Source organism: Haplochromis burtoni, unplaced genomic scaffold (assembly GCF_018398535.1).
Source record: "Haplochromis burtoni strain Fernald_Lab_line unplaced genomic scaffold, NCSU_Asbu1 Contig_294, whole genome shotgun sequence".
Classification (NCBI taxonomy): domain Eukaryota; kingdom Metazoa; phylum Chordata; class Actinopteri; order Cichliformes; family Cichlidae; genus Haplochromis; species Haplochromis burtoni.
The window spans coordinates 250,593-273,323 of NW_024582655.1; the positions used below are offsets into that span (position 1 = coordinate 250,593).

Consider the following 22,731-nt stretch of genomic DNA (forward strand, 5'->3'; position numbering starts at 1 on the left):
AGCGCCGCTGATTCACATCGCACTTCACTGACACATACCGAAGGAGTCAAACACTCCCCAGCACCCAAACAGAGAAGATTTGCTTCGCAGCAAATGTCACGACTTTAGTGCAAACAGCCCATCACGGTGACATGTCCCTCAACACTCGGGTGAAGTCAGCGGCTTAATGAGGTGGGAGGAGGAGGGAGAGAAAGCATACACATATATATATACACACACACACAGACACACGGGCGAGCAAGGCAGAAGTATGAGTGAGCCAGAACAAATACAGAGTGGGTGGGGTGAGCGGTGGACATGAAAAGTGGACTCACCGTGAAGCCGATGCCCACGGTGGAGGTGAAGGACCCTGCGATGAACTTGCCTTGGTCAAACTGAACCAGCAGGGAGGTCTTGCCCACTCCACTGTCCCCCACCAGGATGGTCTGCAGACAGATTTACAGAGAGACAGAGGCAACATCATGCAGGCTTCAGCGCTGCAGCTTCTACTTGTCGCCCGAGGCCCTGCGCTGTGTGGGCACAGGCGGTGTAGGACAATGCGTGTGTTCATAGGCTGCTCAGTGTGGAGCTCTGTGCTCCATGATGCTGTGTGACAGCCGGAGCTGGGAGTCAATAACAGCAAAAAGAGGGAAGCACAATGGGCACCGGTGAAGCGGGAATGTAATCGGGTTATGTGTGCAAGATCCGTGCTCACGTCTCAGACTGATGCCTCACATCTGCTCCTGTACCCTTATGGTGCCACTATCTCTCTGTTACTCCCATTTTTCTCTTAGACATCACAGATTCACTTCAGTTCTAACTGTTAACCTAAGTACAGCTCATCAAAGTAAAGAGCTTTGGATACAGAGGTGTTAACCAACAGGTAACACTTTATAATACAGCCCGTGACTAAAGGTGTAATTACCCTGTAATTACATGGTATTTTAGTGTATTTTATTTGAAACTACAATATAATTATATTTACCTACAAATACTTACAGGTAGCTACACTAGAATAAAGGGGTAAAAGGTCAGGTGTTTACATGAAAGAAAGAAATGACTATGCTGTGAGTACATTTAAGTTGTGTATAACTCATTTTAAGTAGTGTGCAATGTGCCAAAATAATTTGATTAACTTTAAGTATTGCATACCTACGGAAATTTCACAGGAAACAAACTATTCTTTCAGTAAAGTGTTGAATAATATATTAATTTTGTGGAAAAATAAAGTGTATTTCCCCATCTTACATTGTAACTACACTGTACTTTTCAGGGTGCAGGTCATATTATGGAGTGGCTTAACTTTGGCTCTCTAATAGGTCACACACACATTTATTTTCACTTTAAGCTGGTCAGGGAGAACAGTCTTCGTCACATTTGTAATATACATAAAAGGACTGTTAAGTAATAAAACATCGATCACGTACATTAACCTAACGAATATTCAGGTGAGATGAATGCACTTCATAATACAGCCCGTGCCCTGAAAAGTACAGCATATTTAGGATGTAAGATGGGGAAATAACTTGGTTTTCTTGCAAAATTACCATGAAATTGCACTTAAATGTACTCACAGCATAGTATTATCTTTTTGTGTAAAAGCCAGATTTGTTATCCCCTTATTCTAGTTCATCTAACTTTAAGTATTTGTAGGTAAATATAACTACATCATAATTTCAAATAAAATACGTTGAAATTTCTTGTGTTCATGCGCCGCTTTATAAAGTGTCACCAACTAATTTTAGTTCAGGCAAGTTACAGTTTAGCAAAACAACTTCTTAGCATTAGGTTAGGATATCTTAAAAATAAGCAAGTGGAATCTATTAATTTTCTTCTGCTTTTCCAAATTAGAGTTTGGAGTCTATCCCAGCTAACCTATCCATCACAGGGATTACACAAACAGACAACCATCCATTCAAACTGCATACAGAAAGGCCCCAGGCTGGATTTGAACCCAGGACTCAACATCAATTATCCCCCCCACTGCATCATATTACATATGCATTACAGATTACAGTGGATCTATAGAAACAGCACAAAAATGTCACATGTGGAGGTTTTAAATCTAAATATATTCTAAGGTTCTGGGCAGCAGAGTCATCATAGTTTTGTATTTTTTCATATTTTTGAACTTTTATTTCATATTGACCTGTTAGTTTTAGTTCGGTTTAGTTTCAGTTATTTTTTGATTGTTTGTTTTAGTTCATTGGTTCAAAAATCTTTAGTTTTAGTTTAGTTTTTATTACATTCAGTGTGAGTTCTAGTCTTTTTAGGTGTTGTTGTATATTGTAAGTCATACTAAAGGGAAGATTTATTAAAATCAGTGCAGGTATTACAATAAAAACACATATTTTAAAAGCAGTGGACTCACAAGCTGTAATATAAATGTGTTTTTATTTATAAAATCTTGTTTCCCATTTAGTTTCAGTTTAGTTTTAGTTAACTATAACAACCTTGCTGTGTAACACTACCATCATCTCACCAGGAAGATACAGCAGGTAAAATAAGAACTGAACACGTCAGCGGTTTTCTAAGTAAAACTATTTCTAAAGCTGCCGTTGAAATGAAATTCTCACAGTCTTAACAACCCATCCAATCCAGGCATGCAAAGAAATCAAACCACAGATGTCCATAAATTATGTGTAATAATTTGCTCTTTTAAATTTTACTATTTATTTGCAACATAATGTCGATTTTAAAAAAAATGCTTCGGCAGCAGTTTCACCAGAAGCTCAGGTGGGAAGCACAACTCGTTAACACAGTGATTCCCAAAGAGAGAGCCAGGGCCCCCTGATGGCCTTCCAAGGTACTGCAGGTGAGCCAACGTAATCTCTCTTGTAATTTGATTAGAGTGAAGATTTAATATTTGGGTGGAAGGATTTTCAGGGTGTTGGCTTTGAGAATAGCTAAATTACCACATTAGGGTCCTACAGGGGACACGTTTCTTTGGAACAAAAACATTTTGGTGGTAATACTGCAGTTTTACTTGATTTGTTATTTTACTGCCAGCTTAATTTAACTGAAAAGATCTCACACAAACATACTTTAAGATGTCATGCAGGTGTGAAATGTTCTTGTACACGTTTCAGACACGTTTCAGCACGCACAAAAGCAACACGCAGCGCCACAGAAACGGCCGCTGGCTCTGTTTGCTGAGGGTCATCCATCACCCCAGCTGCCATCTGACTTGCCACCGCAGCTCTGGCAACAACTGGCCTTGTCGCCATGGTTATTGTCTCCCTGGCTTCTAGAGTACCCAGCCTTGAGGTCCTTGGCAGCAGATGCTTGCCTTCTTTATTGACATTACTCACCCCACCGCCTCCCCATACACAGAAGTCCTCCTCACCCTCCTCCTCCTCCTCCAGCAGGCCAGACTCCACCGCCTGCTTCTTATCTGCAGTGTCAAGGAGCTCAGATAGAGTGCAGCGTGACAACAGGCAGCCTCTGTACTCCTCACTTTAAACACCGATATTCAGGTTCTGCACATTCAATTTGCTCCCCACATTAAAAATCTAACAAGGTGACATGCAGACCGAACATCTGAGGCTACGTGGCTCCCTCGCTCTCCAGAGTGCTTCCTTTTGATGGAAACTCCGGAGCAGGATGCTTTTAGTCTTCAATAGCAGATATAACATAAAGTGTTTGCTTGCATCCCTTTCAAAGAGAGAGCAGGTATGAGCACCTGAAGTAGAAACAATGCAGACCAGCTTAGATTTAGTGTGCGGCCCCCTCGGAAACCATCAGATTACTATTTCATACCACCTACATGAAATTTTGATGTCAGCATGCTGGCAGCGTTTTCAGGACTGACGCTGGAGACGAGAGCAGCCATGAAACAGAAGTCAAAGCACAGGAGACTGGTGGTGTGGATGTTATAAAGCGGGGGGGGGGGTAACTACAGCTTTTTCAGAGACCTGTCTGAACCCTGACACTGAGGAGACCCAGGACAGCTTTAGAGGCCAGCAGAGTCCCACATATGCTTCGGCATATTTGGTGCTTTTGCCGGAGCCAAATTTGACATTTTGTCAAACTAGTTGTGACAGCGTTGCTACACTGCAGAGGTCTTTCCATGATGAGATTAAAATTCGAGCTCAAACTGAACATCCAAAAGAGAGAGCACATCACCCCACGTTCCTTCTGGTAAAACGCTGAAAAGACTGCAGGTTTTTGCTTTTACAGTGCATATTTTATTTTCTACTTTCTCGCCAAAGCAGTTTCTTGTCACACGTTTTCATGTAGGACTTCAACATTTACTGGATATTTAAAGAGTTGAGAGCCAACTGGCTCAGTGCAGCCTGCAAACAAAATTGGAACCATCAGTATGTAGTATGTGCTGGGGCTGCTGGCAGGCTAGAACTCGGCAAAACAGCAAATGCATCCATGAATTCAATTAGTGAGGAAGCAGGAGCTTGTTCTTGGCTTACCATAATAGAATACTTGTTCACACATATCCAGTAATGGAATTACGGAGCATTCAGAGCGATTAAACCATTAGACTATCTGCAAGAAATGCCCACAATCGGAGACAATAAACAGGATTTCACTTGCTTTGTCTTTAGTTAAAACTGTGCAGCTCCTGTGATTGTGACAAAGTCCAGAAGTTATCCTGCTGGTGGTGAACATTAAGTGATGTGCTCTTTACAGTTCTTAGACAGCGCTTTTAGTTTTTTAATTTTATCCAACATGTCGCATTCATCCATTCACACTCATAAATCATGACACACTGCACTCCCATAACCCCCTAGTACTACAGGGAGGTTATATTGGGTGGCATTAGATCACTGAGCTATTAGATTATTGTTGGGTACAGATGTTTCCAGAAAATGACACAGAAGGAGTCACTGTGGAAAGAATAGTTAATTATTTAAAAAAGCACATCCTTTTGAAAGTTAATTTAAAAGTAAATTAAGATTTTATATTTTTTTCTGTGGTAATCTGTAATTTCACTTTGTATATTGTTAGTTTCCCGCATCATTTTTAATATAGTTACATAAATACCTTGTGTGTTAGTTCTTCATTATAAGGGTAGGTGATGGCCGTGGGCGTCTGTCCATCCTCTGTGGATGACATGTACGCGCTGTCCGAGGAAACCATCTTCCCCCGCTCCTTCATCCTGTGCGTATCCCAGCTGTCGTCCATCCACTTTCTATTAAATAGTAATTATCAGCTCCTAACCAAAAAGCAGGTGAAGTCCTAGAGGTGAACTAAACGTTTATGCTTCCTCTCCATCCTTTTTATCGCCCTGTCTTAATTCCTCCACCCCACCTTCTCTGCATGTCTCCTTCACCCCTGGATGGTTTATATCACCATGCTACGATGTATAATTATGTTGAAACTAAATATTTAAAAGAAGGAGTTTTGGTCAGAGATGATAACGGAAGTGTAGCTTATACAGTATTCATGATGCAAGTCATGTTGAGCTTTTTAACAAGGAAGGGAAAAGGAAGTGTTCAGCGCCCCGGAGAGAGAGCCTCATAAATATCTCCCATCGTGTTCTTGTAAGAGGGAAAACCCCTCGAAATGTAGCGGAAAGGTTCATTTAAGACTTTCAAATAAGAAGCATTTCCTCTCTATTTCCACCTGATTCAAAGGCATGTTAAGAATGAAAATAAGGAAACATCTTAATTTTTTTTTTTTTCGTTTTATTGAGTCAGTCAGATCTGTCCTATGAGCTTTTTCCAGATAAGAGCTCTGGATGACTCACCAGCCGGGCTGCTGCATATCACAGCGGCACGGAGGGAGACCTCAACTTCCCACCCACCAAAAACAATAAAGGTCTGTATCAAATGACGCTGAACAGCTGGACAAATGTAACACGATTGGAGAGCAGCTCTAATAGTTTAGAGTGCTGAGAGATAAACAGACAACAAACATAATTCCTCCCAAACAGGATAGAAAAATAACATCTGTCACACCCATTCATCTGCTCCCTTATCCCAATAAAACTGGGGCTTCACTGAAGCAACTGTACTGATCGAGGTAAACAAGGTCACTTAAAACTCACACGGTGGCCAACTGTTACTTAACAAACACGTAACGTTGGAGTAAAAAAGAAATCAAACAAACCAAAGCACAGACATGGGTTTCACTATCATCTGAAAAGGCATTGATTGCACATCTGTGGAAGCTTTCATCCCGTAGTAAACAATTCAGCTTTGTGACATAAAGGCATCTTAGAGTCTCGATCACACTGAAACAAATGGACGATGGACCACTCTGGGTCGGTGGACTCAAAAAGAAAAACAAAACAAACAAAGAAAACGTACAAAATTCAAAAAGTTGAAATTAAATTCACCTTAACAAATTAAATGTGAACGTGTCGTGACAATACTGCATACAAACAGATACACGGCAGGTCAACCTTGCATTTAAGAGAACTTTGACATTTTGGAGAACTGTGTAAGCTTGCTTACTCTGCAGAGAGAAGACTGACAACACGTGACAGTCGTTAGTGTTATGGTGGGGTTATATGTCCTATACCTTGGTTGACACCTGGCACGGAGTAGCCAGGGTACAGACACGAGGGCCTTACAGGTAAAACAGAATGAATTCTCTTCCATTGACATTGTTGTTTTAAAAACAAACAAACAGCTGCGTTTCAGACGTAGAGTGTCTTGGCTTTTGCCCGCTTCTTCCTATTTCCAGCCTACATGCTGAGCTAACATATAAACAGAGTGGTTTCAATCCTCCCAGTGGGCCGAGAGTAATCGGAATAAACGTTATTTTTACCCACATTTCCTTCAGCTCAGTAGAGTCGCTTTAGCAGAGTGGATAAGAAACAGGTCAAACAGCGGAAGTAAAAGTCCTGACTTAAGGTCCACCGTCTGTTGTTCTGGAGCTTTCATGCACACTGCACATCCCTCCTTTTCAGTTAAAGACGTATTACAAAGATGATCTCAGAGAAACTGTAAATGCACCCTCGCTATCTGCACCAGCAGTCCAGGCACTTCCTTAGACCAGACGTTTAGCTCAGAGCCTTTTTTTTTGCAACAACAGAAAATTTAACTCAATTTACCAGCTAGTTCTGCAAATTAACAAACAAAATGTGAAAAAATGACAAATAATATAGTAAAAAAAAAAAAAGCACAAGACTCCTAAGGATACACAAGAACCCCACTCTCTTTACTACTCTTCCTTCTCTGTGTTACAGTCCAAGAATTTTATGTGACTGTGCAACAGGGAGTGGCAGTTTGTTCCTATTGTAAAAAAGAAAGAAAGAAATGACCTTAACCGTTACCTTCTAATCTTCACATTGTAACCTAGTGACCTCTGTGTAAAACCAAAGTCTTACAGTAAAGTGCACTTCATCTATCTGTTCCTTAATGCTTACATAATAATGCTTCAAAATAAGCACAATAACATGATTCACAGGTTTGATTCTCCCTCGAAAAGAAGACTGAGCACGGCACGGAGCCTGTTGATTCTACCGAAGTGCAGGAAAACTGTGCGCCTGAACACTTCTTAAAGAAACTCCGGCACAGACGGATCATTACCGCAAACCTGTGCGACAGCTTAAACAACACGTTACACCCGGCATCCGTGTACCCATTCAGTAAGCGGTGCTACAAGACTAGGCGCTTGCAGTTTCCTATGTGCAAATTTCCAGCAGTCATGCTCTTGTCTTTCAAGCCTGCATTACTGTGGCGCTGAGAAAGACGTGGCTCCTCGGTGGAGGAAGATTCCTTATCGTTGCTTATGTGCCCTTGAGCTCTTAGCCGACCTCGGAGACGTCCTGGTTCACACAGGTCTCCTAGCAGTCTCCGGTTTTCTCTGCACGTCTGCAGTCTCTCTTCTCTGAGGGCTACCTGATCCGCCCATCGCTTTTCACTGGGCCCATATCAGATTTAGGGTCTGGGGACAATGAGCTCCAGGCAGTCTTGGAACAAGACCCCAAAGCTGGGCATGAGGAAGTCTGTGTTGCACACAAGTCGCCGATAACCCAGAAGGACTCAACAGAAGTGTCCACCCATGCATCAAGGGCCTGGCCCACCAACTGGGCATTACGCTGGGCCACCTGCATGGCAGCTTCTTGGGGAGGCAGTTTAAGCACTGAGCTCAGCTGCTGGAAGCTCTGCTCCAGGTACAAGTTCCCTGGAGGTCCTGCATGAAGCCAGCTGTCCTCTTCTAGAACAGAAGGAGAGAAAAAAATCAGAAGAAGATGACATGAGTTTCTGAAAAATCCACCAAAGTTTTCAGATTTTAATGATCAAGCACTAATGTACGCCAGGGGACATTCAGCATGTTTTTATTCCCAATAAATCCAATGCAAAGATTAAGACTAACAATGAACACCATCAACTGTGCAGTCTGACATAGCCGATGCCATGTTTGCCCAGGTAGGCATGGTCATTGATTACAGCACACACCAGCATTGTAGTTTATTTACTGTAGCTGATGAAGCTTGTAGGCAACACCAAACTTCTGTGTGTGTGCGTGTGAGAGAGAGAGAGTAGTTTTGGGCACTTTAAGGGGTGCGTCTACGTCTTAAAACCTTTATATTGCCATTTGTTTTCCAAATAAAGCATGCTGGAAACAGAAATCAAAGGTGAAAATCATATTTTTTAAGTTGATGTAATAATATTGGTTTAAAATAGTGGAAAGTAGAGAATTTAATAGCCAACATTAGTTTCTTGCCGATATATCAGCATGGACTGGTATGATAAATGAGTTTTAAAAAATAAATTAAATAAATAAAGGGGCAGGAAAACACCCAATAAATAGCGTTATGAGTGCTGACATCGTTTACCTAAAAACACATATTTGAATATTAGGAAATTGGTTTTAATAATGTGAAAACAAAACAAAAATATAATGTCCTGAAAAATACTTTCAGCACAGCATGCTTTTTTGGTGACTGGCTTTATTCACCAATAGCAATCAGTATTAGAAAAGCTTCTGTCATTAAACCTGCATGCTCTCTTTTCCATAGAGTACTGATTGGGACAGCTATTTAAAAGTGGTACTGTAAAACTAGCAAGGCCTCCTTCTTCTCTACCATCTTCAGCTGCATCGTCTTCCAATTGGGCCTCAGGGATTCTTAAGATGTTTGCGGACATAAACAAAAACTTGCTGTTACTGTTAACCATTTGCATTCACAAAAATTGACCTGAAAGGGTCAGACAAACTATAAAGAAGCAAAAATAAATGCATTCACCTGATACCCATCCACTTACATTTACCAATTACAGCAGACTGAACAACAGTATGGCTTTAACTTCTGCGTGAACCAAATGTGTGCAAGCCTGAAATGGTGTGTCACAAAATGTTGGAATGACATGACTGAACACATTTGAAGTTCAAGACTTTTAAATGGCACGGAGACGCCCTGTGACCGCGACACACAGGACTGAACAAGTATTTAGGGAAAATGTAGTGCTTGACTGATTTGGTGTTTCATCATGTGATTCTGTCACAGAAAGTGAAATAAAGAAAAACATCAGCCTTATCTTTTCAAATTAAAAATGAAAATAAAGAGCTATAAATACATGTCTCACCTTTGCGTAGCGGCTCCTTGTTATTAAAAGTTAATGGCATGACAAGAAAGTGAACTTCTGCCACACGCTCCCATTGTTTTAACACCCGTACCGTCCAGGTGCCCGGCCGCAGGGGGTGCTGCAGTGGCGGTTTGTAGTGTGTGTACTCTGCATCCAAATCCACTGTAATGTCATAAGATGCCGCCACCACCAAAGCCGGGTCGACCCACACAATAGTGGCGGTGAGGTTCGGACCACGTGCCCACTTCTGGACTGCCAGAGGTTCATCCAAAGGGCCGATCACCCCACCGAAGTTACGGAAGATCCTCTCTTTGGGATCCCACTCTGTGCCGATCTTAGGATAACAAAAAAAGTCATTTTTAAAAAATATTTTTAAAAATTTATGTGACATATGTTACGTCCCTCTGCAGCCCCTAATCATCTCAATGGTGCTAATTGGCCACACCTAGTCAGGTGTGGATAAAAGCATACCTTAGGCAAGCTTCCTGAGGGAGCTCACTTGCCTTTGCGGCACCAGCCATTTTAGCCAACCTGCTATGCATTTTAGGATTTAAAACCTCTTCTCACTAACACTCTGGTATTCATCTCCTTTTTTATGTTGCAGCTTTGAGCCAGGTTGTAACATAAGTGGGGGCTCGTCCGGGATCTTTGGACATTTTGGTGGAGACTGAATATCAGTTTTTTGTATTGCTTTTAAGTGGGTGAGTGAAGGTGTTCACTGTGATTGAGCTACGTCCCTTTAGTAAGTGTGTTTCAGCTGGGTGGCTGTGCTGCCCTTCCATCGAAGCACTTGTTTGTTGTTTTGCTTTGTTGTTTTAGTTTATTGTGTTTGGTGGTTATCCTGGGTGGGGGTACAGAGTTTGGTAGGAGACTATATCTCTGGTCTGCTGCCTGCTCTCGAGTTGGCGTTTAAAGTTGCCTCGAGTCCGGTACACCACTGAAGACTAGACAGGTAAACTTTTATTGTTTTTAGCATCTTAGGTTGGGAGTTGCGCATAGTAAATCAGTGGCAGCAAACTTGGCAGGAGGTTTGAGACCATTCAATAATTATGGTCTTGTGCCTGAGGCAGGTAGGCCATTTTTAAGTTGGCATAATGTATACTGTGTGTGCATATGTCAGTGTTGATGGATGCTAATGAGATCCTTGTGAGGTGAGTGCTTTGTGCTGTGACCTTTAGTGTTGTGGTAAATATGGCTAGTTTTGTTGGATCACTTGTGAGTGTTGTTGGCCAGGTGATGGCAATAACACTGAGGGGTGCTGAGCAACCCTTGATGTGATCGTTGTGTGGCCATAGCTCTCCGTTTTGTGGGTGGTCACTAGTATGCTTGCTTTACTGAACCTTGTGGATTAAAGCCTTATGTTACGACCCGGCTCAAAGCCGCAACATAAAAAAGGAGATGAATACCAGAGTGTTAGTGAGAAGAGGTTTTAAATCCTAAAATGCACAGCAGGTTGGCTAAAACAGCTGGTGCCACCAAGGCAAAGGCAAGTGAGCTCCCCCAGGAAGCTTGCCTAAGGTATGCTTTTATCCACACCTGACTAGGTGTGGCCAATTAGAACCAGCTGAAAACATTGAGATGATTAGGGGCTGCAGAGGGATGTAACACATAATACAACAACACTGACAACACTACAAAAGAGACCCACTCCTTTCTGTCTGAAGAAGGTGAGTGAATATTCATTTCTTCCAGTATTAACATACTTTTTGTTAAACTAATTAAACTTCAGTTTAGCTTTTGTCAGATCACGCCTGATACAGCCACCCTAATTTTTAGATATCAGCTAGAAAATCTTCTTCATGTTGCAGTCGTCTTGATCTTGAAAGTTTGTACAAAAAAAACCTAAAGAGTGCTTACTTCAAGATTCTTGAGCCTTTCAAATTCTTTAAGGTTCTTCTCAAGGACGAGTGTAGCCTGAGGCACTGCCCACATCTCCAAAGTCTCCCTGGCCTTTGACTCCACTGCCTGGACTTCTTGGCGAACCAGGTACCCTTGGAAACGGTCATCATAAAAGTATACATGCACAGATAGAGGGACGCCTACTGGTTCAAACCTGGGAGAAAAAAAATAGATAAATTAAACATGACAAAGAAAATAGCTTATGCGCTGTGTTAGTGACAATAACAAAGCAAAGCAGAACAGACTCTCCACCTGCAGGCCTTCACGTTGCTCTGAGCAGTCACCAAACTCTTCAGGCCCAGGCGAAAGAATGACAAGTACGCCGTGAGAGCCACGTCACTGAGAGAGCCCACGCCGTCCAGCTGCTCAAACAGGCTCTCCCAATATGCCTTGATAGCAACAGTTCCTGGAGCATACTGGCCATACAGGTGAGTGTCCAGGATGTCTATGGCCTCCTGGTTCACCGAGGACTCAAACTTGCGGGCAAAGAATGTTGGACGGGTCAGTTGCTGTGGATGAGGAAGAGAAAATAGCAAAAACATATTTGACAAAGAATTAGAATTTAGTTAAAGTCAGTTTGATTTAGCATTAAATAAAGCCCTTCTTCTGTAAAGTATCTGCAGTTCTGCCCTTGTGCTTATTCAAAACCACCGGACTCTGTTGAGAAAAACAGTGATTTCCCATCTTACAGAAACAGGGCTCATTAGTCTACTTTGTGTGCCTTTCCTTGCTTGCAGTCAGAACTAACCCCAAAGAACTCCAGGAGCCAGATAATAATACAAACTAATTGATTGAGGAAAGAAATATTTAAAATGTTTTTAAATATAACCTAGTGCTAGTGCTAGCAAAGTGTACCTAACAAAGTGGCCACTGAGTGTATATGGCTTCTGTCTATATCACCCAGCCCTGTTTTTTGTTTTAAAGTGGCATCCTCTGTTGAACTCACCTGGATTCGAACGAGGTCTTGTGGTTTAAAATCATTGGGAGAGCAGCCACACCAGTCAACAATGTGCTTGTACTGACATTTACAGCCCAGCTTACGGTTCCAGTTGGTGACGCGCAGGTTATTGTCCACCAGGGTGTCACACATGAGACTGTTCCCGAGCACTGTGTGAAAGAAAGACTGGGAAGAAAGGGTAGGAGTAGGTACGTTATTTCTTCACTGTGTGAGAAAACAGTGTGGCCAAGTGTTGTGTCCAAATTAAGCTTGTGTAAACCATCAAATATACGTATAAACTGTTTCTAACCACACTCTAAATTACAAAAAGGTCACAGCTCTATAGCGGTGAACAGACAACTCTTCTGAGACCAAACTACACAGATAAAATATAGCGAAGCCTCCTCATCTTGCACTTCTGCTGCACGCTGTGCCAGAAAGCTTAAAGTATTACATTATCTCTGCTGCTAGGCTCTTCTGACTTGGCAGGGGACGACGAGCCTGAGACAGGCTTGTATATGAAACTGTCTCAACAACGGGAGATAAACAGACTGCCTACAGCTCGCTTACCTCAGCAGGAAGCAGAGCGTAGGAATAGAACTGCTTCAGCCCCGACACAAGCTCGTCCTGGGAGTTGATGACGTACTCCACAAAACGGCGGGTGAGTGCAAACCAATCGGAGCCGCCTGAGACCTCCAGGCCTTCGGGGATGTTGCGCTCGCCTAGACGCCACATGTGGTTGTCACACTCGTGGAAGAGACGGTCAAGGCCCTGCTTCTTAATAAACCTGGAACACAGGACACAGCTGAAAATGATGGGTGGAAGAGACACGGGTGAAGGTATTTGCACCATTCATCGCAGTAAATGATAAAGAACTGTAACACTGCATTAAATAATGGATCTGACAGAGCTCTCTGCTCCCCAGCTCATCTGTATCTGCAGCAATATTTAAATACACTTCTATTTGCTGAGAATTTATAGAGCAACTTTTTGTGATTTCATTCATTAACATTGTTCAGTTACAGTTTTTCTGTAGTATTAAAAGGTGTGTCAAATGTAATTATAAGTCAAAATGCCATCCCGATGTCAGTATTTGCAGACTGTGCTGCCTTTATGTAGCAAACTCACCGGGCATTCTCTCTCCCATGGGACTTGAGAAAGTTCTTATCTCTGTGCAGCGACAGGAAAGCCACCAGTTCATCATTGGTCCTGCAGGAGGGCATTATGGTGAGAATTGAAAGGAGGAAAGGTTATGTTGAAGCAGGAGACCAAAAAAAGGGCCATCTACAGGGTTCTTTGGACTGTGTTATGAGTATCGTGCTAGCTGAAATAAACTACTCTGGACACAGCACAGAAAACATTGTCTTTCTGTGTGTATCCAAGCAAGCCTTTTCCCCTTGAGATGGTTCAGGTGGACTAACAGCTGCTTTGTTAGGGGTTCAAAGCTGCCCCAGAAACAAGCCAGCCAAAACTGATTCATGCCCAAAATAATTCATTTGAAGCTGCCACTAGATTCTCTTATCTGCCAACTGTTAAGTTTCTTTGTAATGTTGCTGTAAAAAGCGCCGTAATTGTAGGTGCAGTTTTGCGAAAGGGAAAGAGGCATTCAAAAATAATGAAAAATGGCTCAAGATGCAAACTTTGAGGGAATACAACAAACACAAAGTAGGTTAAAGAGGTAGTGCACACTAAAATGCTTTTTTTTTTTTTTTTTTTTAGCTCTAAAATAAACTTCACTGTGACAGAGTGAAAATGGCTCAAGACACCCTTTTCTGTTTGGGATTATGAAAGATAAGTAGTGTAACCAGCTGTTCAGTTTCTTTTGTGGCGGTTCAATGATTTTGACAGGAGCAGAAGCAACACCATGCTGCAATGTTTCACTACACACCCACACGTCTCAGCACTGCTTTTGATGGCAGGAAACTGAACTGATAGCAAGAGGGCGAGAGAGAGTCAAAGACAGCTTTGGGCATTACTAGGGCTTCAGGTAAAAGCTTGAATTTATACAGTTTATGACCATCCTGATCTCCCATGACCCTCTGTGGCAGACGTTCATTGACAATCTGTCTAATCCTCTTTTTTCACTTGGCCTGAGATTCACTGAGCAACTCCTGCCTCACATATCTATGTCCCCTCTTCAGTAACCCATCTAAACTCAAAGCATCTTTTTTTAATCTTGCACTGCATGGATTTAGGCTCAAATGTGGGAGTGAATGTACACCTTAGGTAAAGTGCAACAAAGATTAACTGTTGAGTTTATTTCTGTGTATATGTGTGTGTGACCAACCTAGTTGGAAAGTCTGTGGCACTGAGATTGATGAAAAAATCCCACTTCCAGTCCAGCATGGAGAGCAGATCCTGCATGCTGCGTAGGTAGGCTTTGAGAAGGCTGGCTCCTCCCCAGATGGTGACCATGCGCCATGGCGTGGCTCTCACATTTGGGTACTGCTGGGCTATCTGCAGGACCTCCCGATGCATGTAGCCAGACCGCTGTCAGAGTTTTAAAACCAAAAGTCAGTTAAAGAGTTAAATGAGGAGAGGCTGCTTCTGAAACAAAAGCATAATCTACTTTTAGCTTTGTTCTCACAGAGCTGCAGCTGCCACTGTGCCAAGACCATCACACAAAACTGGCTCCTGTTGAAAGAGAATTTGATCTGAGAAGAACAACAGCCACATGGTGCTCTGTGCTGTGGGTCATAATGACGATAGAGGAAGAATCAAAATTAGTTTCTGTTGCTGGCTGTTTCTCCTTTAGGTGACTGCAGGTGAGACAAAAATAAATGAACTGAGCTTAAAAGATAGTCTGGAACAAACCACAGTGCGGGGATTAAAGGAAGAAATAGAGGCTGCTGAGCTGCCAAGCTTTATGCAGCGGTATTAAAAATTGAGTGAGTGAACATGTGACCACTGCAAGTGTCTGAAATATGCAAGACACCAACAACTGAAGGTTCAACAATTCTTTTTATTATTTCTACTTGGAACTTAAATTGATTAATTATAACCTAATTAACAAGGGGCCTGTTCACAAATAAGGAGAGCTAATAAACGTTGTGAAGCAATAAATGGGCAGTTTAGGGAGACACAGACACTTCGAAAGTGACTGTTTGGGGACACAAAGTCCAATTGTGTTTAGCAAAGCATGAACAAAGGGTATCGATTCTGTCTTGTATATTTAAAAGAGGACATAAAGATTGTATAGTATGAAAAGGGTACACTGTTTTTTTTTCAGAAATTAGAAAATAGGAGAACGAATAGTAAAAGAGTAGTCTGAACTCAGTGCTCGCCTTTAAACAGGAGAAGAAGAGGACAGGATAAGAGGGAGCAGAGCAGTTGGCAGACATTTTCTAGGACAAACCTGACCTGTTTTACAGCCCCATCTCTCAAACAGGCTTTTGCCTCTGAGATGGATGAGGTTAGGCAAGCAAAGTATCTAAGACTGTCTGTGGTGTGATTGTCCTACTGACGTCTTATCCATCATTGCCTCCGGTGAGCTGCTCTGCCGTCCCTTGGCAGCAGAACAGAGCAACTCCCTACGTCTCCACAACCTTTCCGGCAACACAGGTGCACTGAGAACAGGCACCTGTTTCTCTGCTGTCTCTGCTCAACACACCTGAGGTCCCTGCCTCAGTACCAGCCGTGCATTTGTCTTTTGCCTTCCGGCTGCACATGACAGCAGACCTTTCCTCCACTAAATCCAGCCCCTAAGAATAACCACACTTTGCTTTATCCAGGCTAATCCCCTTTACTACACTGTGGGATAAATTTAACCTTCATAATGCAAGAAGATCTAACTGGGAAAAGCATCTGTGAGTGCACCAAACACATACTGTTTAATATAATATTTAAGCACGAAAAATAATACTGTCTAAAGAGACTGCATGGCAGTTGAAGCTCTGTAATTACCTTATCCACATGGATGTAGTAATAGTGGTCACGGTGATAAATGGCTTTGATGAGACGTTTGAGCTGCCGTACAGCACGGCCGTGGACCATCAGAACGAAAGCCACTCTGACGGGGTTCTCCACTTCGGATAGGCTGTCTTCCAGCTCACCAACAGCCTGAACTGGGTGTGACACACCTGTCCCAATAGGACAGACAAATATGACTCAGTAGGCTTGGGGGCACCTCTAAGCTAGCTGTTTAACAGGCACTATTAATGGATTGAAAGAGATTTAATTTTACCATGTTACATATCTGAAGTATTCAAAATCTAAAAGGGTTTTCTTTTACTTTCCTTTTTGACAAAGCGTCCAACTCAGCAACACTGCAAGCTGCATTTACAGTAATGGCACAACTGAGCCAGAGGCGTGGGTTGAGTCTTTTGGCCCTGTGCAACCCCTGCATTATACTGCAGTTGCAAACAAGTTCCCTAAATGTGGCTATATAATCAGAGACATTTGACGATCTATAATGTATAACCCTAAAACTAAGCATAGCAATGGGCAAAAGATGGAAAGATGCTTCTGAGTTAAGGACATGAAACAGCTATTTGTTGCTGTTTATCATAGTGGGTCAAATCTTTTTGTTTTTAGTATTTGAATTTAGTACATATTTAATTATGTACCAAAGAAAACTGTAACAGCTACAACATTGTTAGACTGAAAAATAACAAAATCTATAAAACAAAATTATCCTATAACTGTCAAGGAAATTTGGCAACAAAGAATGTCTAGACTGAAAATGCACTGGTGAGTAAAAATTACAGTAAATGTCAAAAAGTGTCATTTTGTTCATTTTTTACATTCATCTCCTTTCACGTTGAAGTTTGTAGACTACACGTGATTATAAATACTCAAGCAAACTTTAGCGGGTTCTCACCAAGCTGAGGGCAGAACTGAGGGAGTGACTCTGGCATGAGCTGCCCGGCCTGATGCTGGCACACGATGTTGGCGATCTCCTGTCTGCACTGCTGTGACGCGGCGCGGTGCAGAGCAGACAGCGCATCCTTTCCTATGATATCACATTTAGGCACAAAGTCACTGTTGGGGGCTTGGTGCGCCCCGTCCACGCTGCCTGGCTCTCCTGGTATGGCAGCAGCAGGTAACTTGCCTACCCCGTCTGGGCGGATCTCGCTAAGGTTACGGCTGCTGGAGAGATCGTGGGGGACTACACCATCTACTCCAACCCCTGTCATTCCCCGTTCCTGGGGGGTCTTCAGCCTGATGTTGGGCTTCCCTCCACGGCGGCTGCTCCCTCTCCTCAGTGCACTGGCACCATTGCTTCCCTTGTTTCTCCCCGACAATGAATTCTGTGCGTTGTCTTTCTTGGGGTCCTGGTTGTCGTGGTCAGGCAGCTTAGACTGTCTTAGTTTTCTCTGAGGAAAGAGAGAGAGCAGAGACATGAGACATATTTTAAATCCTGCTCTGTTGCCAGTCATTCCATAAGAATATCTTGGACAACCACTACTGAGAGGAGGCGTTATTTCTTTGGAGTCATAATGAATCATAATGAATCCACAGAAATGACACGTAAGGTAAACAAAGACCTCGACTAGGGCAGCAGTAGACAGAGCCCCAGAGGGAAGGATGTGTTTACTTGCTTTTGTTTTTTTCATTCTGCCGATCTGGGTTATTTTTAGCTGAGCCTCTGCCTTTTTATGGAGCTAATCTGCAAAAAGTGGACAGTCACACATGATTCCAGTGATTCACTGTACCGACCTGAGTTTCCTCCCTCTGGCCAAAATCACAGGCAGAAAAATGCACACACATGCAAGTAGGTCACATGTTTACAGCCCCTTCATACACACATTAAGAAGTGACAATTTGGCAAATTTATTTGCACTTTAGTGCTAAAATTATCTCACAGAGCTCAGGGGGACTTTGTGACAAATTAACAACAATATTCTATCATTTTAGTTTATTATAAAAAAAAAATAATCTGTAAAGCACTAACTTTGATAGTGTTTGACTGTAACCTCTTAAAAATCAAACCAAGGCTTGAGAGCTTCCTTAAAATGTCAAGATAAGACCTTCTTATAAATGCTTTGACATAATAAAATCAGTGAAGTGTCCCACTGCTGCAGTCTCTGGCCGTAAAATCTCTAAATGTTAAGTCCACCCAGTGTTTGTCATATAGTTGTACTTTTGTGAAAATGTCAACATAAAAGGGAAAGATCAGCTTTGGGGCAGGTGCAGAGCTGCCCGTTTTCCCCAGCAGGAAAATTATGTAAACACTAATGAAAGCTAGAAAGGTCTCTTTCCTCAAGTGCAAAAAACAAAACAAAAGAATGCATCATAGAGAATAGTGTGTTATCATCTAAACTGATGTTGTATCAAAATGAAAGAGGACCCAGTTTAAGTTTTACATCTAAGGCTCGGTTTCAAAGCAAAAGCTTGGAGTGAATCAGTCTCACTGGAGTAGAAATCACACCTCAAAAAATAAAGGCAGAGGACTTTTTTGGAGGGAAAGACACTCACACGCACACAGTTTAAGCCATTTTAAATCTTCTAGCCAAATAACATCATAGTTTTGGCACACTAAATTACTGGTTCATATAAAAAGTCCCTTCAAAATATTCATTTGGAGAAGAGAAAGAAGAGCGAGTGGGTGAGAGTGTTCTGCCTCTGTCAGAAGTTATGGTAAAACGTGGGCCCGCTCATTCGCCTCACACCGCTGGCACCCCGACAGCCCAGAGATTGTGGGAACAGAAGATGGACCGGGCCTGTGCGGTGGGACGAGGAGCCAGATAATACATGGCCAACACACCAGCTGCCAACCAATAAAGCAAAGTCAGCTACTGGCTGCCAACTGCAGTCTCAAATCCAATACAGTAAGAGGGATTGTGAAGTAAACTTACACAGCAGTCAGTGCAGTGCAAACCTACTGGAAGATGCTTATATACATTTAAGGAACCTTGCCATCTTTCTGAGAAATTATGACACCATACATGTCAACTCATCAAGAAAGCTTTGCATCCTTTAATCGGTGTAAGAGCGGGTGCTTTAGTTACATCTTTATGTCAATTTCACAACACTCAAAGGCCAAACTAAACACAACCTCAGCTTCTGTGGAAGTGCTGGGAGGAAATCTGTGGTCTGACCAGCTGCACGACACTAACTCAGAATAGGCCTTAGAGAGTGACTACCCATGTTGCCTTACTTAACAAAGATTTATCCTTTTTTGTTGCCATTGTATTTGATGCAAAACGCCACAGCTGCAAAATGTGGCATTAATACGGCATAAATATGTAAAAATGCCAACAAAAACTTTTTGTTCTGAAAATCAAATTCCTGTAAAATTCAATTAAATAAAAAAAGAATAATAATAAAAACATTAATGGCATGATAACAACAAGCATGATTGCCAGCAAACATTCATAAGAAAGCTTAGTTTTCAGCTGCCAGCTGACATGTTTTTTGTGCAGAAAGCCAAGCACGCAGCACGGGCTAACATTTCAATTTTCCTTATCACTTGTGTTCACAGCTTTTAATTAACGCCATCATGTCAAAAAAAAAAAATGTATTGATTCAAAGGCAAGCCAGTCAGCCTCTTTACTTTCCAATTAAAGTCGAGTGAAACCATATCAGCGTTGCCATCTGCTGAAGCGTGAAGCTGCAGCAGCAGCGAGCACTCAGCTCTGCAGGAGAACCCGGGCGTGCAGAGGGTGATACGAGGATGACAAGCGTCATGTCTTCTTCTGTCCTCGAAATCCTTTCGCTCTTCTGCCCAAGGGATTTAATATAACGCATGTGACCGTGTTCACACATGCACTGCCAGACGCTGATTAGAGCAGATGCAAGATAAGGCAGAGATCGCTGAGCACGGGGAGACCGTTCAGAGGTGAAGTGATGATTAATGTGCACGCTCAAGTCAGAAATTTGATTCTGCATCTGCGAGAGTGCAAACATGCAGAGACCAAATGCTGACATTTGCATAGATGTCTGCCAACATAGTTGCATATAGAGCTGACATTTGTGCTGAGTGGTAGTGCCACAACTTCAGGGCCCAAAGATTAAAAACAGTCAATAAATAAATCTGATTAACAGTGAAGCAAACAACCAGTGCAGCTCTTTTCCCATCCACCTGCACACCTTTTAACTTTAAGACCATTATGCTTTCATCTGAGACACTCAACAGCAACCCCCGAGGTGCAGTTGAGCTTCTATAAAGCAGTGTGCACTTCTGCTCATTTAGAAACACAGAAGAGCTGCATTTAAACACAGAAACCACAGCCCTGCACACATTTCTCTTATCTTTGCTGAGGCATGTTTAAGCATGAATACAACTGATGAAACAGCAAACAGAAACAGGTGATGAAAGCCGGAGCCTCTCTCAAAATCACTTCAGCAAGAAAAGTTGACTCACTTGCTGCATTTAAAGGAAATGATTTATTTATTTAGTCTAACATCACCATCTGACCGATTAGCTCATGGTTTAAACTGAAGTGGTCAGCAGCAAATCATTTCCTTGGCAAACAGAGGCTACTGTCCGCAGAGTAATGACCCATCTTTTTCCCTTTCTCTGAAGGAACAGCCAAACATCTTTCCCTCCCCTCCCCTCCCCTCCCACTCGGCCACTGTTACATCTGTTGCCTGCCTTAAACCTTGCCAGGCACAGAACTTCAATCTATCCACATTGGAAAAAATTACACCACCACATTGCTTGATACATCACAATAGTGAGCTGGCAGGGCTCCCACCTCAGTTTTCAGTGTGCATTCCTGTGGCTCCATCATCACTGGTGTGTCTCAAAAAATGAGTCCTGTACACGCATGGTTCACCTATCTATGTTAACTGCTCAGGTTACCTGACTTAGAGGGAGAACTGGAACAGAAACTGCCTCAAGGTAGCGCACTCCAGGTGTGCCAGGGAGACCCAGGGAAAAAAATTCCCACACAAGACTTGGCTACTGTCGAAGAAACGGTTTCAGTGGTATGTAGGAGAGGCAGCTCTCTGCTGAACTTTTTGGTATGACTCAAAGCTAATTGAAAGTCACAGAACAGCCACAAGCACATCACAATCCACAGGTTGATATAAATAAGTAGGAAACATAAAACAAAAGAGATCCAAGTCATCCTGGAACTACTACATGAAGGCGGTCCTGCTCACACTGATGAAGTGTTTGGGATCAATGAATCACCAGTCTGTTCTCATGCTCCCTCAAACTTACATTACTTCATAGCATACTATTCGTCTTAGATATTCCCCTCAGTCTGTTTTTCATCACATTTTAACAACGCCATGGTTTCCAAAAGAAATAAACATGAGCGGTGGTACCCAAGCTCACCGCTGTTCCTTAAACAAGTTAACTACCACTTAACTACTCCTCTGGTTTCATGGCTGTGACAGTCTAGCAACGAATACTTTCTCACCAGGTAGTGTGGTCAATGAGAGACTGAGGAACAGACAGACACGCAGGCAAGTAGGTAGGTAGGTAGGTAGGTAGGAGGGCTGGACAGGGCTGGTCCGTTGTGCTGAAATGTTTGGGAGCAGCGCTCTTCCCCAACTGCTAACAGCTAACATCAGCTATAACTCACAGGGGGCTAAGTGCTAACGGCTAGCTCTACAATTAAACCAAAGCGAATAGCTGTCACGCCAAATACACCCGGAGGATCGGTTCCTCACCTCTGCCTCGCCTTCTTCCAGGCTTCTCAGACTCCATACCACAAGCCCTTGAATCAGGAGGATAGTTAATGCGGCGGCAATCGCTAGTTTATATCGTCGGAGCAGCTTCTGCACTCGAACGCTGGCCACCATTTTTCCGACTCCGGTTGACTGGGAGCGCGTGCAGGGCTCATTCTGAGCGGCGCGCCCACGCGGGGTCGCTCAACATCCCGGTTTGCTGGAAAAAGTTATAAAGACGATTAGAACTGCTTATAATAATAATTATTATTTATTTATTTGACTGTATTTTATAGCATTCACTCACATTAGTTTTTTATATTTCCAATGGCCTGAAATAAAAATAAATAAGTAAACGTTCTTTTTTAATTCATTTTCTATTTTCTTATTTCTTCAGCATCAGTGTAATGGTATCAGAAACAAAATAAAAGAATAAATAAAAAAATGCATTATATTTTCCTTCAACTTCCAGGTACAGACATAACATGACACTGACAGGTGACATATTAAAGGAAAATCTAACATACACTACACTTCATAGCATCTTCAGTTAGCATTGAGATTCAAGTTTCAGGAGGTCAGCCTTTACATCGGAGCTCAGTTTTCCCCCAAAACATGGCCCCTCATTTGGTGCTTTGATTCAGAACTGAATCCACCGTAGGTGTTCATTTGGGTTGAGTTACTGCAAAACCATAAGTCAGACATTTACATCCCCAACAGGTCCCAGAGCTCATATGACCCCCCCCCCCCCCTTTTTTTTTTAAACTTTGTTACATAAGTGCGTTGTAAAAATGTTATATTTAATGAAATCTGGCAAATCTGATGAGGTGCACGGTGATATTTTCTTGAAAGTGTGATATA

The 22,731-nt window shown here is 42.4% G+C and overlaps 1 protein-coding gene across 3 annotated transcripts; it reads right to left on the minus strand.

Annotated features, from left to right (window-relative positions):
* Positions 1-407: 407 nt before the first annotated feature.
* xylt2 (xylosyltransferase II) lies at positions 408-22,043 on the minus strand. 3 transcript variants are annotated; one of them, XR_006055334.1, is made up of 12 exons: positions 21,874-22,042; positions 17,129-17,624; positions 16,213-16,388; positions 14,597-14,799; positions 13,438-13,518; positions 12,880-13,096; positions 12,319-12,495; positions 11,625-11,881; positions 11,331-11,526; positions 9,474-9,807; positions 4,978-8,103; positions 408-425 (listed from the first exon to the last, which is right to left on the minus strand). XR_006055334.1 is itself a non-coding variant. In XM_042227981.1 (11 exons), exons 1-11 carry the CDS (start codon positions 22,003-22,005, stop codon positions 7,781-7,783), a joined length of 2,589 nt encoding a protein of 862 aa, XP_042083915.1. In that variant the 5' UTR covers positions 22,006-22,043; the 3' UTR covers positions 3,386-7,780. The 3 variants fall into 3 exon arrangements, 2 of the variants coding, with proteins under 2 accessions (XP_042083915.1, XP_005940877.1); XM_042227981.1 differs by lacking the exon at positions 408-425 and having other exon boundaries at positions 3,386-8,100; positions 21,874-22,043; XM_005940815.3 differs by lacking the exon at positions 408-425 and having other exon boundaries at positions 3,386-8,103.
* Between the last annotated feature and the right edge of the window lie 688 nt (positions 22,044-22,731).